The sequence below is a fragment of the Equus caballus genome, chromosome 18 (genome assembly GCF_041296265.1).
Source record: "Equus caballus isolate H_3958 breed thoroughbred chromosome 18, TB-T2T, whole genome shotgun sequence".
NCBI classification, from domain to species: domain Eukaryota; kingdom Metazoa; phylum Chordata; class Mammalia; order Perissodactyla; family Equidae; genus Equus; species Equus caballus.
The window spans coordinates 78,367,931-78,388,865 of NC_091701.1; the positions used below are offsets into that span (position 1 = coordinate 78,367,931).

Here is a 20,935-nt window from a genome sequence, read left to right on the forward strand (position 1 = left end):
ATGTCCATACATAGACAGTTGCTTTAAAAGTTTGTGGTCAAACTATGTATTGTGGCAGAATGAAAAATTTGATAACCTTCATTTTTTCTTATAAATAATGATGATTTTACATGAATTTTTACTTAAATTATATGTTTTCCTCACTAGGAATCTATTTCCCTCCTGTAAACAAATCACAAAAGTCCAGGGAAGCAACATTTAAAGAGTAGTTAAACCTATTATGAGAGGGAAAAAAAATAATAGAAAAGGTTGATGGGGTGGGGTGAGGACGCCACTCAAAGAGTGAAAAATAAAGTGGGGGCCAGCCCCTCGGCCTGATGGTTGATTCAGCATGCTCCACTTCGGCAGCCCAGGGTTGGTTCCCGGGTGTGGACCTACACCACTCGTCACTGGCCATGCTGTGGCGGCAACCCACATACAAAACAGAGGAAGACTGGCACAGATGTTATCTCAGGGCGAATCTTTCTCAAGCAAAAAGAGGAAGATTGGCAATGCACATTAGCTCAGGGTGAATCTTCCTCAGAAAAAAAAAAAAAAAAAAGTGTGTATGGGCCAGCCCCAGTGGCCCAGTGGTTAAGTTCAGCGCACTCTGCTTTGGTGGCCCAGGTTTGGTTCCCAGCCGCAGACCTACACCACTGGTCAGTGGCCATGCTGGTGGCAGCTCACATATGAAAAGAAGAAGATTGGCAACAGATGTTAGCTCAGGACAAATCTTCCTTGGCAAAAAAAAAGCGTGAGGGCCTTTTGTAGTTCAACCAAAGATTTCCAAGTAACCAAGAATTTATAAAAGAACATGTTTTTCAAAAACAGTGTGACATTTTATGATCTTGATTAAACTGTTTTGTAGAAGTTTAATAGGTTTATGTATCAAGAAAAGGAAAAGAATACATTTTCATACTTTTCTGAACTTTTCCAGCTGTTTTAAGGTGTCTGGGTCCAGTTCTTGGGATACATCTTTCATCCACAGCAGAGCCCCCCTGTATTCTGTGCGTGCCTGTTCCATCCGATGAATTGTCATCAAGGTATCAGATACCGCCCTTTGACTGAACGTTGCTACTTCTTGCTTAAGACGAGACAGGGGAGTACACAGGGCCAATCTAATGCAAGAATCAGAGGGAGGTACATCCCATAAGCAAAACGAAACAAAAACATAGGTTTAAAACAATGACAAACCATATTTTCTATCAAGATGAGTCTATAAATAGGATTATTAAGATGCCTAAGGAGCTTTAGAAAGCAAGTCAGCATCATACAGCCAACTTTGAATTGTTAATAAAGATATGTCTATATCTCTCCCTTTCTTATTTTGGGAGATATATCATTTTTGCAACATTTTGGATGTTAACCCATGCATAAATAACCTGCCAAGTAAATCTGCCATTTGGAAAAGAGTTCCATGGGTAAAAGAGGTTCTCTATTCATAAAGCAGAGTCCTATAAATAGAAATCCCTTCATTTAACAAATTTAGGAGAAACCTGGCTATAGAAAAGCAGATAAAATACTAGAAGAACTAATGAGAATTGTGTTCTTAGCAGCTGAGGATGAGGACGAAAAAACAAGGACTTAAGAAACACAAGTCAAACCCTGCTCCTCTGGTCTGCTTTTGACTTAGTGGCACTGGAGGGCCTTGCATTGTCTCTCTGTCACTCCCTTGGAAAAGGACTTCCGCACTGACGTGCTGCATAAGAACAAAGCCATTTTGGGGGCCAGCCCCGTGGCACAGCGATTAAGTGCTCACGTTCCTCTTTGGCGGCCCCAGAGTTTGCTGGTTTGGATCCCGGGTGCAGATATGGCACCGCTTGGCAAGGCATGCTGTGGTAGGCGTCCCACATAGAAAGTAGAGGAAGATGGGCACAGATGTTAGCTCAGGGCCAGTCTTCCTCAGCGAAAAGAGGAGGATTGGCAGCAGATGTTAGCTCAGGGCTAATCTTCCTCAAAAGAAAAAAAAAAGAATTAAGCCACTTAAGTCTTACATCATCCTTATGGGGCTGATAGGGCCTGCTTTTATCTTTCTTCTGAAAAATGCAAAGATTTTTGGCTGTATTTAGTAACTGCAGGAGATTCTTTGCAACAGGTATCTTTATGCTAAAAAATTATAAAATGATGAATACAAAGTATATAATTAAGAAGAAAAAGTTCCCTCTGCTTAAAAAGAAAAAATGTTCCAATGTACTCATAGATAGTATAGTATCAAAAAAAGTGAAAGCAAAAAATAAAACTATACATATTTAAATTTTAGCCATTCTGTGCCTCCGTTACATTAGACCACTTAAGAAATTTAAATACCTAAAGTCTATTTCTAGGAATTAAGCAACTAAGAATGTCAATTTTTAAGTAATTATTTTAAATACAAAATAAATAAGAATTAGGCCTCAAATCAATTATATACTGCAATATATTTCTCTTTTAACCTTCTACTGGAATGATCAGTAACCTTTACAAATATGCAAATTTAGGTACATACGTCAAAACTGTCATATTGACTACAGATTTAAGGATGATGCAAAATCATGGTAAACCTTTGCTGGGCTGAAGAACAGAGTGCCTTGCCAGTGGCATCCATCATTTTGCCAGCTTGCGTTGTATCCCGTTCTGCTTGAAACTTTAAAAAGAGCCCTAGTTCGTTTTCTTCCTCTGATATAACTAGGAAAAAAATTACAGTACAGTTAACTGTTTCATCATTTGTTTAAAATACACACAAGTAAAATTCTCACAGCAATATTCTCTATACTTAAAATTACTTGCGGGGGGGGGGGGAAGAAGAAGAAAGACTTCTTTTAGAAATGTAAATTCTTGGGCTTTGGGTTTTGACGCAGCAAATCCATGGAACTCACTTTGGGAAAAATTGATCTTCAGTGAAAAAAAAAAATCCAAAACAACAAAATAAAACAAACCCACAAATGATGCATTTTCAAATGTGCAGAGACGCATTTTAGGACCACTGCCTTTTGTAAAATATTCGTTTCCTACTTAAATGTAACTTACTCTCGACTCCCATCCTGGCTTCAGTTTCCTATGCTCAATATCTCAGACTCACAGTTGGCTACAATTTTGCTCCTGAAACCCTAGAAGTTGTCATGTAAATGCTACTCAAAGTGTGGCCCACTGACACACGCCAGTCCAGAACCATTTGTTACCAGCCTGTGACAAGTACCAAAACTAAGAAACTGTTCAGAAACTTTCACCACGTTGACTATTTTAGATCTGTGGAGTCTAATTACAAAAAAAAGTGCGCTTATATTTTGCATATCTTCTTTAACTTTTCTAAAAATTCATTTTTACTGTATTTTACAAAAGTGTCAGTTTACAAGAGATTGAAAGTAAAACACGAAACAAAAAAGTGGAACTTCACCACAGTTTTAGAAGCACGGCTGTAGCATAAGATGACCATCACCACAATAAGACCAACGGAGGGAACCCACAAAGTGTTCAAACTCTAAGGTTAAAGTGAAAAAAACGACAAATGCCATGCCATTTCACCCTAGTTTGCTGATGGAAAAACTGAAGTTACAAACTGAAAGAGAGGCCCTGGGTGCCTCTGGGGCAGCAACAGAACTCAGGCCTCTGACTTGCTCTCTCCCCACTCCCCCCGCTCCTCCCTGTTGAGGCTGCAAGGGGTCCCATAGGAGAGCACGATGGTGTCAAGGAGGAGGGTGTCTGCACATCCCGGAGTATTATCTTTAATAAAACCATGTGCTCTTTTATGAACAATCAACCTGATCCAGAGAGGACTGGATTTGGGGACTGTTGTTAATTTAATATTCTGATTACTTGAGAGACGTACAGATTACACATTTCCTTTGAGTCAGGACTTCATAAAATATACCTCAAAGAAAACTACTAGAAAGAACATTAATTTGTATACGACACTCTCTGAGAACTTGGATTACTTCATTATCAAGTTTTAACTGAACAGGAATCATCACTGAGCCTCACCCTTATCAGTGCAGAAAGGGTAGGAGATGAAGCTGAATTTGTGCTGATTCTGTGTTGGAACCCACTGCCAAAAACTGGAGCCGCTCCCACTCCTCTGTGTCCTTACCCAGTCAAGAGTTCCCATAGGGTTTACAGTGCTGGACTCGTCTCCTGTAGCTGTCTGATGTTAGTCTCAACAGAAGATGCATTGCTAGAATAGTCTTCAAGAAGTCACATATTTATAACAATCCAGAAGATAAAGTACGCAATGAAATCTTTACACGCACATCTCTCCCTTATCCTGAAATGCTCCACCGGTGGGCTAAAAGAGCTAGGGATTTTTCAGGACAAAATGCAAGACATACAAACCTGCCAGTGTTTCTTCACATTTCTAGCACAGGACTCCCTTGGTCCAATGACTGTGATGGCTTTTTACTGCCTGGTGAAATATTTAAGGTCCTTAGAAATCTGACCTCAACCTTCCTTTGTTTCCTGACTGCAGATATCCAACTTCTATAAACCCTTTAAGTTTTACCTCAACTCTCAACTATGGAGTGCCTTTACCAATGACTCTAATCCACAGTTATTTTTCACTCCGAGAGAATTCAGAGTTCTACCTGTATCACTCTTCTGAACTAAATACATACTCTTCTGTATCTCTTATTTTGTTGCAAAAAGTTGTTTCTCCAGCTATTTCCTTGGGAAAAGCACATAGTGTTAAATATGGCAGGCACTCAAAAAATTATCATGCTCTACTGGATTTCTTGCTTTATTGGGACAATGTATGAGCTTTGATTATAAAGTTTTGAGATTAATTTACATAGCTACACAAGAAAATCATTCATTGAGCAAGTACAGATTATATACTAGACATTGTTTCTAGGCTTTGAGGATGCAGAAATAAAACAGAAAATTCCTGTCCTTAAGGAGAGCATATTCTAGTGGTGGTAAGAAAAACAATAGATAAAATATATAGAATGTTGAATATTGTTATGTGCTACTGTTAAGTAGATAGAGAGTTATGAGAAAGAGGGATGTTTCATTTTAGATATAGGGGTCAAGGAAGGTCTCACTCAAAGATGACATTTGACCAAATACCTAAAGGCAGTCAGGGAACATACTATGCAGATATGCCTACTGTGATGGAGATCAATATGGCTGAAGAGGAGAGAGTTTTAGCAGAGGAGATGAGAGGTAAGCAGGATCAGAGAGGTGGCCACAGCCAGGAAACCATTGTAGTTAAAGGAGAAGAGATCCAAAGATTGACTTCCAAACTGAAGAGGTCAAGAAGAGAGGAGAATCCAGCAAAGGCAGGATAATGAGAAGAAATGACCAGTAGGAGGAAATCCAGGGAAGTGTGGTGCCTGGAAGCCAAGTAAAGAGAGTGTATCAAGGATGAGACAATAATCAACTATGCTAAATAATGTGATAAGTCAAATAAGACAAGGACTGAGAATTGATCATTGGACTTAGCTCTTTGTGACTATGACAAGAACAAATTTGGTGGAGTGGTGGGGAAGAAAACGTGACTGGAGTACAAGAGAAAGTAGAAGGAAAGGAATGGAGACCGTGCATACAGACAATCACGGTTGGCCCTATCCACGAGTCAACTTTAATCCACAGCTGGTTGAACCCATGGATGCGGAACCTGTGGATACAAAAGGCAGACTGTAGGAATTTGAGTACCCGTGGGTTTTCTTATCTGTGGGAGGTCCCGGAACAAATCCCTGCGGATACCCAGGGATGAGTGCATGTCAAAATTTTCTGTGAAAGGAGCAGAGGAAGGGGATGATAATTGCAAGGGCAAGAGGAGGTCAAGAGAGAGAGTTTTTAAGTGATGGAGGCAAATCCACCTAAGACACTGGGCAGGAAAAGTGAACTCAGCAAAATGAATCTGCTTCAAGATTTGATGATTTTAGGACTCTGGGGGCTTTGAGACTAGGTCACTGTTAAATGTTCACATTTTGTCATAAGAAACTATTCACAAAAAAGTTCAAAAACTAATATTTTTACATTAAAGCTCTCATTTTCAAAAATGCAAATGAATATTTATTTTAAATGGAAATCATCAGATAGACATCTAGGATTTCATACCATTGAGTCTTAGCTGATATTTCTCAACTATCTTCAGAAGTTCAGTGCATGTCTCTTGAATGGAGTGAAAAACCTTTGAAATATAAATTTTGTTAGGACAATTTAAAGAACTGTAAACAAATAAAAGTATCTGTTATAAGCACTTCAAAAGCAGAACATTTTCTTATGACGATTGTGTCTCTTTTCCTTGACTGCGATGTACCTCAGTTTTGGTTTTATTTCTGATGTAGAAAGCACATATTGATTTCCCCTATGAGGGCTGGAAAAAATTGCGGTAAATACATGGGAGCTAATAAAAACTTATACCTGTGGAGTTTGTCCTCCCTTCAGCTCCAAACTATCTAAACAGCAAAAAGACAAACCCAACATAAACTGCATCAAACATTGTCAACCACAGATGACAAGAGTACAGATAATCCTAGAAAGTGCTGCCTCTGAGTCTGGCTTTGCTCCAACATTGGTCTAAGCAAAACAGGCCAGTGAATTTACCATAAACGTTAAATAATGTATTACAACATCAAAAAGAAATTACTTTTGGGATTATTTTTGTTTAGAATTTCCCATGAATATCAATCCCTTCATTACTACTGTTGCTAATAGGTAACAGAAAAACATAATATGCAGTAGACTCCATTTCAAAGTGAGCGCATGAAAATTTGAGACTAGGACACATTATATGCACGAGGTAACTCTTCTCCCTACAAATTTAGGTTTTCGCAGAGAAACAAGCCGGCATCGGTTTTGGGGTGCAGCCTTTTTCTCACAAAGTCCTACGCTGAAGAACTGTTCTGAGACTTTAGTTCAAAAAGACCTTGGCCCTGTGGTGTAATATCAGGCCCTAACCCTCTGATTACCAAATAAATTTCCAGTATCACCATTAAGCCTGAGTACTCTGTCTGAAGCGGTTTTGCGATTATTTTCATGTTTGATCAGACCTAAGGAAGAGTGATAACAGGTGCTAAAATCTAAATGGAGGGGCAACCATTAATTTTCTATATATTTTAGGTATGTTTGAGTTGGATTTGGTATATGGACTTGGCAATTTAAAAGCCGTTTTAAATCCATATGGAAGAAGACTAGAAAAGAATGCAAAAACTATTGTTCTACTAAGATGAAGTGATTACTGTTGATTTTTTCCCCATGGGTCCTTGAAAGATTTATATACTATTGTTTTTTAATTTTACAATGAAAATACCTTTTTAAGTGAGGTATAACTTGACAAAATTGTAATATATTTAAAGTGTAAAAGGTGATGATTTGATATAAGTATACATACAATAAAAATATTTTTCTTTCTTTTTTTTTCTCTTTTGCTGAGGAAGATTCACCCAGAGCTAACATGTATTGTCAATCTTCCTCTTTTTGTGTGTGAGCTGCTGCCTCAGCATGGCCACCAACAGACGAGCGGAGGGTCTGTGCCCAGGAACAGAACCTGGCCACCAAAGCAAGAGCGTGCTAAACTTAACCACTAGGCCACTAGGGCTGGCCTCATTCTTAAAAAAAATAGTACAAACGTGAGACATAGTTCTTGGTTAATTCCAAATATTTGACACTGAATATAAACTATGTCACCCATAGATTACCTAATGATGTAAAACAATACAAAAAAATCTCTTTTGTGGGAATATATGCAGAAACAATGAAGAGTTCTCTTAGCATTGAAACATATATTACTTATAATAAAGTCCCTTCATTTTTTCCATATTTGTCATTGAATCCAAAGAGGAATGCTTTTCAACACAATAGTAAAAGCTTGTTAATTTGTTATCTATCTCCATATTTGTCATGGCAATGACGTAAGTTTACGTTTTGTAGAATGAAAATACTCAGTAGAGTAGGATCTATCTACTTATACCTACATTTTTAAGAATCCCAACAAATGATTATATTCCAAGCACAACAGAGCCCCTGCCTGGAAATATGTGTAAAAACTATCTTAAATTAGTACATGTACGTGGAGTTAGTAAATCTGCATTTAAAATTCCAGACCTCTTCACTAACATACATAAGATCTTTCCTCTAATTAGCTTAGTTACTTGAAAGTGGAAAAAACTTATAGGTTTAAAGTTGTTTCATGGTAATTATTCCTTTTATTTAAAAAGAAAAACAGAGCCAAAAATGCACAATGAAATACTTCAATCGCTCTACCCCTTAATAACAGAAACAAAAACTCTGACTTATAAATCCTCACTCACTATCTGATTTCAGTTAATCTATTTCAGTGAGGTGTAAGACTTCACACAAAACTAGTACAAAATATGATGACGATATATACTGAGTATATGGTCTCAATTAGGGATATAATTAATTCATTAACATCTAGCTTAAAAACTGTAATACTTGTGCCAGAGAAATTACTTAATTCATGATTTACTTAATTTATAAATACAGTTCTGCCAATGCTCAATTTGTGAGAACTGTGACCTCCTATGCAGAAGATCTGATTGACAGATACAATTAAACATTCTCTTTCCACATTTGCATTTATCCTGAAAAGTTCTTCGGTGTGGAAGCGTGTCGTAGTCCCCCGAGTCCCAGATAATGACCAGTTATGTGCAATACACAGAACCCTCAAATTTACCTCGAGTTTGGCATCCAGTTCGGCATCAGATGCCACCACGTGCTCATCCTCCTTTTTTCCTGTTGCTTTGATAAAGACTTGTTTCGTTTTCCAGTATTTCTTTTGCATTCTGTTGACAACTGACTGGTTATCTTCTGGTCTGGGTTGCCCAAAGGAAGCCATGGAGGGACTACAAGGAACGGACTAAAATTAAATTTCTTTAAAAAATCTTTCCAATAGTAAGTATCTATTTAGCCAATATCTAATCTAATTGAAAAACTGAAAAAAGATACTAAATAGAATATTAATGTTAACAGTTAAACATGCTAATATTTCTCTGTGTGGTCTAAATTTATATTATAATTACAACTTGCACAAGTAAAAGGCAAAAAGATTCATAGCACTTATACTGATTTCAGTTAAAGTGACACAGGTGATAAAACTGTTATGATTTTGCAATAATGGCTGGAAATAACTCTACTTTGTTTAACAAATCTCTACTTGTAGTCATTTATCCGTTTCTAACTTTTGCTTTTGTAATAATACTGCAAAGTGAACTTGTGCACACATCTTTGCATACTGCTGTCATTTCCTTGGGAAAACGTCCTATAGTTCTAACTGCTATGTCAGCATATTTAATAAATATTTTCAGATATGCAAAGATTCGGATACATACTCTTCTTTAAAAATCACTCAAAGAAATACTTTATATCCAATAAATAAACAAAGACCTTAGGTATAGGGGAGATATGTTATAAAAGAAATAGAGAAGGAAATTGTAACCTGTAAACTTAAAAATTTATGTCTAAGTAATTGTTCTTAACATAGTTAACATGGCTATATAAGGAAACGCAAACGTGAAAAGTATCCCTTAAGGAGATATAAAAAAAAGAAATAATAATAGTTTAAAAGCCCGAATTATTGCAATAAATGGTGGGAGGCAGGAACAAAGGGAGGGACTGAAGTCTGTGGCTCCTGCCTCATTTCCAGGGGAATCAGCAGATACTGCTGTATTCTTAATGTTTGTAAAGAAACAGGTGCACACTTTCATTTTATTTTGAAGTAATTACTAATTAAACAAAAATAGGACATCTAATTTCTAAATTACTAGGGGCAAAACAAGAGCAGGAAGAACTAGCAAAGCCACAGGCGGGCAGGAGCGCAGGAGTGCGGCAGCATGACAAACGGCGTGAACGAAGGGGACAGGGTGAAAATGACGAGCTACTGAGTGTGATAAATGCCAACTTCCTCCTCACTGCAAACCACCCCAAGTCATAAACCACAGAAACCATACCAACTCTATGTTAGTTGGGATCCACCTAAAACAAAATGACACAGAAGGAATTATGGGTTAGGATATACCAGGTAAATATAGACAAAATGAAAGCAAGGATAGCCTGTTAATCTCAGACAAAGTAGGTTTAAATCAAAACCATTAAATAGAACAAAGATAACACGTAAAGTCCACGGGCGGTCACTCTTCCAGATATCCTCTGGACATCCCCCTCTGGACATCCCCTGCTGGACATCCTCCTTGATTCCCGGGCAGCATAGATCAGTCACCATGTAACTGCAGAACCTCTCATATGCTATGCTGGATAACTTGGCTTAATTTGGGACAGAAAATAGAGAGGGAATTCAATCTTGGGACAAAGGGGGACAGGATTTGATATAAGCATTATACTGTTGACAAATAAAAAGTCAGGGGGGAAAACTGGCACTTTATGTTTCCCCTCCAATTTCTCTCTGCTTTGGTTGCTCTTCACTGCTTCAATGATTTTTTTCCCCTCAGACTGTTATCAACATGAGGGTCATCCAATTGTAGGACAACCTGCTGACCTCTTCTACTAAGTTGACTGCAGGCCCAGGCTCAGTTAAGAGAACAAAATTCTAGGGAGTTTCAGAAGATAACATCTCCTCCCCACTTTGACTCTCACGCTGATGTAGCTCAGACAGTGTACTCCTGGCCTCCCTCTACTCCTCCTACCTCCTTCATGGGAGAGAAAGAGTAGCTTATCTGATTGGATGTGAGAGCAGTAAACTTGGTCCTCCCTTCCCTCTCTAGAAGCCTACAGAAAGCACACATGATCTGGCAAGGGGAGGACAGTGGCTGGCGGGTAAATCTCAGGAAGGGGGATTTGCACATTTGTGGTTTGCTGACTGAGGGCGCTGCTGAATCTGCCTGTCAGCGGGGGTGCATTGAGCAGAAAGCCAAGTCTTACTGGCTTGAGACATCCGATGACAGACTTCCAGGTTGGAGAACTATCAGAAAGTTAGGAAGGATAATGTGTAAGAGAGGGAGCCAAAGAAGAGGTGATCCCCAAAATCAGTATACCAAGTCCTCCCAAGACCCATGTTGATCACTAAACTAACCATTAGGTGAGGGAGGGGACCCCAGGGGTCCTGGCAGAAAATCGTCAGCTGGAAACTGAAGTAACTAACTAAGGATTTCAGCTGCTACCACTACAGAGGAGACAGAGTCTGGAGTTTGAGTTCAGCCAAGATAACTGCCTTCTAGAATAAAAATTATTCTTTTCAGAGAAGCAGAACAGCATCCCAGAGCCTCTAAAATCCATCGTTTAAAATGCCAAGTATCCAATCAAAAAACACTAGACACGCAAAGACAAAGGAAAACGTGACCCATACTCTGTAAAAAAAAAAAAAGCAGCCAATAAAAACAGATTCCCAAGATTTCCCAGATAATGCAATTATGAGACAAGCACTTTAAAGCAGCTGCTATGAACATGTACCAAGACAAAGTAGGGTCTGTACACAATAGGTGAACAGAAAGAAAATATTGAAAGAAAACAAGGGAAAGTCTCCAGTTGCAAAGTTCAATAACTGCAATTAAACCCTGACTGGATGGGCTTAAGAACAAACAGAAGATGGGAGACATAAGAAGTGAAGGTGAAGATAAATCAATAAAAATCACCTAATCTGAAGAACCGAGAGGGAAAAAGACCCAGAAGGACAGAAGAGGTAGAATGGGACAGAAAAATATTTGAATAAAACATCCCAAATTTTATAAATGACTTTAACTTATAGATCGATAAGTACAAGTAAAATCACAAACAGGCACATCATAGACACACTGCTCAAATCCAAAGATAAATAGAAAATCTATCTTGAAAGCAGAGAAAAAGGGCATATGACATACACGGGAACAAAAGTACAAATGACAGGTAAGATCTCAACAAAAACAACAAAAACCAGACTACAATGGAAGGACATATTTAAGGTGTTGAACAAAAGAAAAAAGAAAGATCAACCCATAATTCTGTATCTATCAAAACTGTCCTTTAAAAATGAAATCAAAATAAAGACATTTTCAGATAAAGAACTAAGAGAATTCACAGCCAGGGGACTTTTAGAAACGCTGACAAGTTCTTCAGGCTGAAGGGAAATTAAAACAGTAATTTGGATCTAGAGGAAAGAATGAAGATGATCGAAATTGGTAAATTTCAGGATAAATACAAGATTATTTTTTATTTCTTAATTTCTTTAAAAGGTATAGTTTAACATATGCAGACAACAATAGAATGATAGCTCAGTTATCAATATTCTGCCATTCTTGTATGATTTGTACCTTCGCCTGTTCCCAACCACCTCACTCCATCGTCGTCATCGTCATCATCAGGTCCTTTTTGATAACATGTACCTACATTGAAGCGTACAGTGTTTAGCTGTATGCTTTTGCAAATGGATATTATGGCATAGGGCATCTCCAGCTCCCAAGAAAGTTCCCTGTATTTCTTTCCAGACAATGCCTAGCCTACCAGAAGTAATAACTGTTTTGATTTTTTTCACTTTAGTTTTTCCTTCTCTAGTTAGTTCTTTTTTATTGCTTAATAGTAATCCACTCTATGAAGGTAAAAATATGTTTTCATTTTTGACTATAGTAAATAAAGCTACTATGAAGATGCCTATGCAAGTCTTTTCATGGACACATTTTCATTTCTCTTGGATAAAGATCTAGAAATGGATTTTCTCTGTCACAGGATTGGTGCGTCCTTAACAAGAAATTGCCATTTTTACATTCCCACTAGCAGTGTATGACAGTTCTAATTGCTCCATATCCTCACTAACATTTCACTTTGACAGTCTTTTTAGTTTCATCCATTCTAGAGACTGTGTAGTGGTATTTCCTCATGGCTTTAATGTGTATTTTTCTGATGACTGATGATGATGAGCACTTCTTCATGTACTCATTGGTCATTTTTATATGTTCCATTGTTTAGTGTTTGTAAGTCTTTTGCCCATTTTTAAATTGGGTTGTTTGTCTTTTTTACTATTGAGTTGTAGAGTTCTGGGGTTTAGATTGGATGGCACTGAATCTAAACATTAAGTTGTGCAGGACTGGCATCTTAATATTGAGTCTTTCAATCCACGAACACAGCATGTATCTCCATTTATTTAGGTATTCTTTCATTTCTCTCAGCAGTGTTCTGGAGTTTTTAATATAGAGGTATTGCACATCTTTTGTTTAATTCATTCCTAAGTATTTTATGTTTATTGACGCTACTATAAATAGCACACCTCCCAGTCTCACCAAAAGCCTTCACATCTGCATATTTTACTACACCAAATTCCATGCTTTTGTTTTATTTCTCAATGTTCTCACCATTACATGAGATATTTGGGTCTCTGAGGGGACCCAATAAATGGCATCACTTTTAGAGAACAAATAATATAAACTGTAGCAGCTGAAAGCCAAAATACCATTTTTTGTTACTAACAATGGCAAAATTTGTGGATATAGTTTAGTGTCAGAGCTAAATGGTCCTCCTAACTGAGCATTAGGACTAAACAAATTTTTCAACTGGTCAGAAGTAATTGGATCATGGCAAGTTTCCTCAGATGGGAAGTGGAAGAAGAAAGCTCACCATTATTTTTTGTTTTTGAATTCACACATTCTTTACTTGCAGCCCGTAAATGAATCACATAATTATCTTTCCTTTTATATGAACATTTCAATTGAGAACAAAACACACAGTGGGTGCAGGCAAAAATTCTGGATGTAACTTTTTTGCAAAACATGATATTTCCAGCCTATATTATGGCATCTGTGTTCACCAACACAAATCATAACTTGGCAGAATGTACTTGAACTCAAGTGCATTCACATAAGCAGATGAAGCTACAAGCATGAACAGGATGCTTTAAAAGCAGGATGTTTGGTGAATGGATGTGTTCAGTGTAATGTTGACATCTACATCCACTTCCACAGTGTCTTATACTGACATTTTAGGGCCCCCAATACAGTGATATCTGAAATAATGTTGATCTAATCAGGGAGTTGAAGGAACATTGCATGGGAAACACTTTCAATTTCTACCAACCTGCAGAAACTGAACTCCCAGAGGCCAGGGCCTACTTCTATACTGACAGCTCAGCACATCCGTCTCAGTCCCACTCACCATTCTGTCTTCTATTTTGTTTCTGGTTCATGTTTATCTTATTATCTAGCCAAGGTATAACATTTTGGGGTTTGTTTTTTTATTTGTGACTACTACGAATTTGGAGCAAACCTTACCATATCATCTTAACTAGAAATCTTTTACTTCTAGTAAAAATTATTTTTTTTCACTTGAACACAGTCACTACATAGAACACTTTATTCATTTACGCACTAGACAATATTTGAATTTTTTAGCTATCTCCCAGATTTGGAGTACAAATCTTAAAACAGATCAATATTATCTTTAGAGGTAGTTTTGTTCTCACTTCTCTTATAACATCTCATTACTGTGACATCACTAAAAAGCAAGCAAATCAGACTGATGGTAATGTGCAAACTGAAGCACTGAAATCCTCTTGAGAAAAACAATCTGTGATTGATGCGATTAAGAAAATGCAGCAGACAAGTTTGCTGTTTAATATTAATATAGTGTTCCTGGTTATCGTGGCTCCCAAGCCATGAATTTTCTTACAAACACGATCAACGTTTCATCAAAGAATCAGTTTGTTAATGACTCAACTTTGGGGGGGAAACTGATAGGAAACACTGCAAAATGTCAACAAAGTTTTCTTTGCAGTGGGATAACAGGTGACAGTTTCTGTGGTTTCCAAATTTACTACAATTAACATGTACAACTAGCTTTTATATAACTCATTATTGTGAAAAATACTTAACAAACTCAGTTATAATTTTTAGTTTTCTCTTTTATATTCTATTAACATTTATTATTTTACAGGCACAATTCAGTTCCAGACCACCACAATAAAGCAAATTTTGCAACAAAGCAAGTCACACGAATTTTTTGGTTTCCCAGTGCATATAAAAGTATGTTTACACGTTACTGTAGTCTATTAAGTGTGCAACAGCATTATGTCTAAAAAAAAGTGTATCTACTTTAATTAAAAATGCTTTGTTGCTGGGGGCCGGCCCCGTGGCCGAGTGGTTAAGTTCATGCACTCCACTTCGGCGGCCAAGGGTTTCACTGGTTTGGATCCTGGGCGCGGACATGGCACCGCTCATCAAGCCATGCTGAGGCAGCGTCCCCCATGCCACAACTAGAAGGACCCATAACTAAAATATATAACTATGTACTGGGGGATTTGGAGAGAAAAAGCAGAAAAAACAAAAAAGAAGATTGGCAACAGTTGTTAGCTCAGATGCCAATCTTTAAAAAAAAAAAGCTTTATTGCTAAAAATCGCTAACCATCATTGTGCCTTCAGCGAGTCATAATCATTTTGCTGGTGGAGGGTCTTGCCTCGATGTTGGTGGCTGCTGACTGATTAGGGTGGTGTTTGCTGAAGGCTGCAGTGGCTGTGGCAATTTCTTAATATAAGACAACAGTGAGTTTGCCATATCAATTGACTCTTCCTTTCACAGATGATTTCTCTGTAGCCTGCGATGCTGTCTGACAGCTTTTTACCCACAGTAGAGCTTCTCTCAAAATTGGGAGTCAGTCCTCTCAAACCCTGCCGCTGCTTTATCAACTAAGTTTATGCAACATTCTAAATCCTTCGCTGTCATTTCAACAATATTCACAGCATCTTCACCAGGAGTAGATTCCATCTCAAGAAACCACTTTCTTTGCTCACCCATAAGAAGCATGAGATTGCAGCAATTCAGTCACATCTTCAGCCTCCACTTCTAGTTCTTTCCACCACATCTGCACTTACTTCCTCCACTGAAGCCATGAACCCCTCAAAGTCATCCATGAGGGCTGGAATCAGCTTCTTCCAAACTCCTGTTAATGTTGAAATTGTGACCTCTTTCCATGAATTACAAATGCTCTTAATGGCATCTAGAATGGTGAATATTTTCCAGAAGATTTTAATTTACTTTGTCCAGATCCACCAGAGAAATCACTATTTATGGCAGCTATAGGCTTATGAAATGTACTTCCTAAATAATAAGAATTGAAGTTGAAATTACTCCTTGATCCATCCATGCAGAATGGATGCTGTGTTAGCAGGCAGGAAAACATTAGTCTCATTGTACAACTCCATCAGAGCTCCTGGGTGACTAGGTGCATTGTCAATGAGCAGTAATATTTTGAAAGGAATCTTTTTCTCTGAACAATAGGTCTCAACAGTGGGCTTAAACTATTCTGGAAACCATGCTGTAAACAGGCGTGCTGTCATCCAGGCTTTGTAGTTCCATTTGTAGAGCACAGGCAGAGTAGGTTTAGCATGACTCTTAAGGGCCCTAGGATTTTCAGAATGGTAAATGAGCAGTGGCTTCAGCTTAAAGTCACCAGCTGCATTAGCCCTTAATAAGAGAGTCAGCCTGTCCTTTGAAGCTTTGAAGCCAGGCACTGACTTCTCCTCTCTAGCTATGAAAGTCCTGTATGGCATCCTCTTCCAATATAAGGCTGTTTCATCTACACTGAAAATCTCTCGTTTAGTGTAGCCCCTTCATTGTTGATCTTAGCTAGATCTCCTGGATAATGTGCTGCAGCGTCTACGTCAGCACTTTCTGCGTCCCCTGCACTTTTATGTTATGGACACAGCTTCTTTCCTTAAACCTCATGAACCAGCCTCTGCTGGCTTCAGACTCTTCTGCAGCTTCCTCCCTTCTCTCAGCCTTCAGAGAATGGAGGAGAGTCAGGGCCTTGCTCTGGATTAGGCTTTGGCTTAAGGGAATGTTGTGGCTGGTTTGATCTTCTATCAACATCACTAAAACTTTGTCCATATCAGCAATAAGGCTGTTTACTTATCATTTGTGTGTTCACTGGAGTAGCACTTTTAACTTCCTTCAAGAAGTTTTGCTTTAGGGGCTGGCCTGGTGGCTCAGCAGTTAAGTTTGCATGTTCCACTTTGGTGGCCTGGGGTTTGCCACTTCAGATCCTGGGCACAGACCTACATACCACTTATCAAGCCATGCTGTGCCAGGTGTCCCACATATAAAATAGAGGAAGATGGGCACGGATATTAGCTCAGGGCCAATCCTCCTCAGGAAAAAAAAAAGAGGAGGATTGGCAGCAGATGTTAGCTTGGAGCTAATCTTCCTCAAAGAAAACTTTTGCTTTTCATTCACAACTTGGCTGACTGTTTGGCACAAGAGGCCTACCCTTCAGCCTATCTCAGCTTTCAACACGCCTTCCTCACTGAGCTTAATTATGTCTAGCTTTTGATTTAAAGTGAGAGACGTGTGACTCTGCCTTTCACTTGAACACTTAGAGGCCACTGTAGCGTTATTTTGGCCTAATTTCAATATTGTTGTGTCTCAGGGAACAGGGAGGCCCGAGGGGAAGGAAAGAGATGGGGGAACAGCCAGTCAGTGGAGCAGTCAGAACACACACATTTATCACTTAAGTTCATTGTCTTCTATGGGCGCGTTTTGTGGTGCAAGAAAACAATTACAATAGTTACACCAAAGATCACTGACCACAGATCACCATAACAAATATAATGAAAAAGTTTGAAATATTGCGAGAATTACCAAAATATGACAGAGACAAGAAGTGAAAAAATACTGTTAGCAAAATGGCGCTGAAAGACTTGCTTGACTCAGGGTTGCCACAAACATTCGATTTGTAAAAAATGCAGTATCTGTGAAGCATGATAAAGCAAAGCGCAGTAACGAGGTGCGCCTGTACTTTATTTACTATTACTGCGCAACACTAGCACTCCCTTATTCAAAGGTTATTCATTCATGTATCATTAAATATATATTAAGTACTTACACTTCTATATAGCGATTTTACTTATCTGAAACCTACTAAAACAACGGTAGAGGATTAAACTGAAAAAAGTGATCTAGCAACTCATAAGAATAGAGAGAATAAATATAGCAACAAGAGCAGGTGAGAAACTTCAATAAATTTTGGAAGGCAACAGAAAAAGTAGTACCCTAAGCAACTAACAGGAATGCTAATGAGAAGTGAGTCAAGCACTCCGCAGAATGTCTGAAAGACTCAGCATCTGGAAGTAGAAGGAGAATTCACTGAAGTCTGTACACAGATGGCCGGACTCTGAAACCCCTCCTTAATCTGTGTCACTCAACGGGAGTTGAAGAAATTGAACTGGGAAAGCTCTGGACTGGGCACACCAACACAACAGAGGTCTTGGTCTCAAAACAAAATGACTCAGCGAAAGTCTATCGACTGAATCACTGAATGACAAGCTCTTTTCCTCTTCCTTGCTCACTATGGCAAAGCATTCTCTCTCTCACACACACACACACACACACACACCTCTCCACTCTTCAGAAAAGACTGGAATATTCTTTTCTCTGGAAAAAATTAAAAGCTCCAGAAAAAAGGAATATGTCATTTGGACATTCTAAAAGGATGGATCTTTGCCTACTCACCCTAGAGTAAAACTCACAAGTGACAAGCTCACTCATACATACAAAGCTTCCAATTAACTTTGTTATAGTCTTACTCTTAAAAACAAATGCAGAGCCAAAGATTACCTCATACCTGAGGAAAGTCTTCTGACCTAAACCAACAAATAGAGAAAAGAAAGCAGCTGAGAGGAAACAAAGACAACACAGGGAGGAAAACCAAACCAAACGTAACCCTCCAACAACATCCTCAGGGAGAAAGATGCTTCTTCCATGAAAGAAAGAACAGACTATCACTCAGAAAGAAATAACAAAAGAGTAAGAAAGAACCTTGGGGGAAAAAATAGGATACACAAAATTTTTAAAAATTTAATAGAAGGGTTGAAAAATAAATACTTCAGAAAGTAGAAACATTAAAAAAGTAAGAAAATTAGAGACAGTCCAAGAAGTCCAATATTTGACTAAAGAGTACTCTAAAGATTGCCTAAGGGAGGAAATAATTGAAGACATTTTCCTATAACTGAAGGACACAGATTCTCCATACAAAAAGAGATGTATTCCAAAATGCATCATTGTGAACTTTCAGGAAACCAGGGATAAAAATGTCCTGAAAGTTTGAAGAGAGAAAAAGCAGATCACATACAAAGCACTGGGAGTCAGAAGAAGAGCAGATTGCTCGAAAGCAGCAGAGCAAGATGGAAGACCAAGTCCGGTCCAGAAGAGCAACAGAGGGCAGGCCCCCGATGACAGCTCACAGAGCACGCAGCTCACACTCAAGCAGGAGGACGAAGGGCTCTGGAAAGGAGATTTCTAGGAAACATAACTGATAGGTTTGAACATGTTAGTCATAGCCATGTTGCAGAAACATTAGAGCAACTTGGGAAAAAGAAATCAATGGTAGTCAGAAAATTGGGTAAATAAAAAAACAAAACCATTATTAACTCCAATAAAAAATGAAGGGAAAGGATATTCAAAAAAGGAGGCATGGTTATAGGGCACTACTGACTAAGTTGTTTCAATACTTAATAGCCCCCAGTTGTGTAAACACTTACTTGATTCAATAAAAATCGTAACACAGCTATACTGGGGGAGGACAAGTGGGGACAGTGGTGGTGAAGGATAGCTAGTCCTCATCTACCACGTGGAAAGTAAGTAGATAATGCCTTCAACTAATAAATCAAAAAGCAGCATATAAACATGTGATTTAGAAGTACGGCGGGAAATCCCAGAGGACACAGAAGGGTTGAAGGTAGGTGCTACTGGAGATTGGAACTGGGGCAGGAATGGGAGGACTGCTTTTACACATTATAATCATTTAATGTTTGACTTTTAAAGGTCACGTATGTGTACAACTTTAATAAAATAACAATTATGTTGAAAAATAAACCTGAATGTGAACCTTACTAATTAAAACAGAATGGTACCAGCACCAAAACAGATGGAGCAGTGGAACAAATGAAACAGAAAAACAAATCCACAGGGGCCGGCATGGTGGTTAAGTTTGCATGTTCCACTTTGGCGCCTAGCATTTGCCAGTTTGGATCCCAAGTGCAGACCATGCACTGCTCATCGAGCCACACTGACGCAGGTGTCCCATATATAAAGCAGAGGAAGATGGGCACAGATGTTAGCTCAGCAACAATGTTCCTTAGCAAAACGAGGAGGATTGATGGCGGATGTTAGCTCAGGGCTAATCTTCCTTAAAAAAAAAAAGTCCACAAAGAGACCAAAAAGTATAAAAGAATTTAGTATGTGATCAACATATTAATTTCCTGTGGCTGCTGTAACAAATCCCCACAAACTTGGTGGCCCAAAACAACAGAAATTTACCCTCTCACAGCTCTGGGGCCGGACACCCAACATCAGGCGTTGGCAGGGCTGCCCTCTGGGGGCTCGAGGGGAGAACATCCCTGCCCTCTTCTGCTCCCGGCTGCGGGCAGCCCTCGGCGAGTGGCAGCTCCTGTCTCTGCCTCGTCTTCACTGGCTTCTCCTCTGAGTGTTTCATCTCCCTCTGCCTCTCTCTAAAATAAGGACACTTTGATGGCATTTAGGACCCTCCCAGGTAGTCCAGAATAATCTCATCTCAAGATTCTTAGCTCAATTACATTGGCAAAAACTTTACCGTATGAAGTAACATGCACAGACTGCAGGAGTTAGGATCTGTTCTCTTTGGGGTCACATTCAGTCCACTACAATCAACGCGGCATTTCAAATCACTGAGAAAGGGATATATTATTCAGTAAATATTGTTGGGACAATTAACCACCTATTTGAAAAAAGTGTTTGATTCTTAGATGGTTCAAAATTTAAATGTTAAAACCTTATAACAATACCATGTGAAAATACATATGGGAGTTTTATAAACTTGGGGTCAGAAACCTTTCTAACATGATATCAGGCACAGAAATCATGTAGGACATCATAAAAAATTTAAATTTATATTTTAAAAAACGGGGCACAAACAAAATTTGAAAAGAAATAACTGGGTAAGGAAAGATATGAAGAAGAAAAAGTTAATATTTTTAAATTAAAGAACTCATAACTCAAGAGTGAAAAGACAAACTCACAAATTGAAAAACAAGGGCAAAACAAGAATAGGCAATTCACAAAAGAACTTCAGAAGTCC

The 20,935-nt window shown here is 38.5% G+C and overlaps 1 protein-coding gene across 28 annotated transcripts in view; it reads right to left on the reverse strand.

Annotated features, from left to right (window-relative positions):
* The window catches only part of ICA1L (islet cell autoantigen 1 like), a 66,568-nt gene that overhangs the window by 36,166 nt on the left and 9,467 nt on the right, over positions 1-20,935 (reverse strand). For 19 of the 28 annotated variants that reach the window (XR_011428389.1, XR_011428388.1, XR_011428384.1 and 16 more), the window contains 4 exons: positions 8,591-8,759; positions 6,010-6,082; positions 2,520-2,643; positions 899-1,097 (listed from right to left, as the gene is read on the reverse strand). Coding sequence is in view for 16 of the 28 variants with exons in the window: in XM_023622438.2 (XP_023478206.1) it covers positions 899-1,097; positions 2,520-2,643; positions 6,010-6,082; positions 8,591-8,759 (565 nt within the window). In the remaining 12 variants the exon portion in view is untranslated. Of the gene's footprint in view, positions 1-898; positions 1,098-2,519; positions 2,644-3,936; positions 4,137-6,009; positions 6,083-8,590; positions 8,760-20,139; positions 20,331-20,431; positions 20,526-20,935 lie in introns of all 28 variants that reach the window. The other 9 variants (XR_011428393.1, XR_011428392.1, XM_070241645.1 and 6 more) reach the window with 2 other exon arrangements.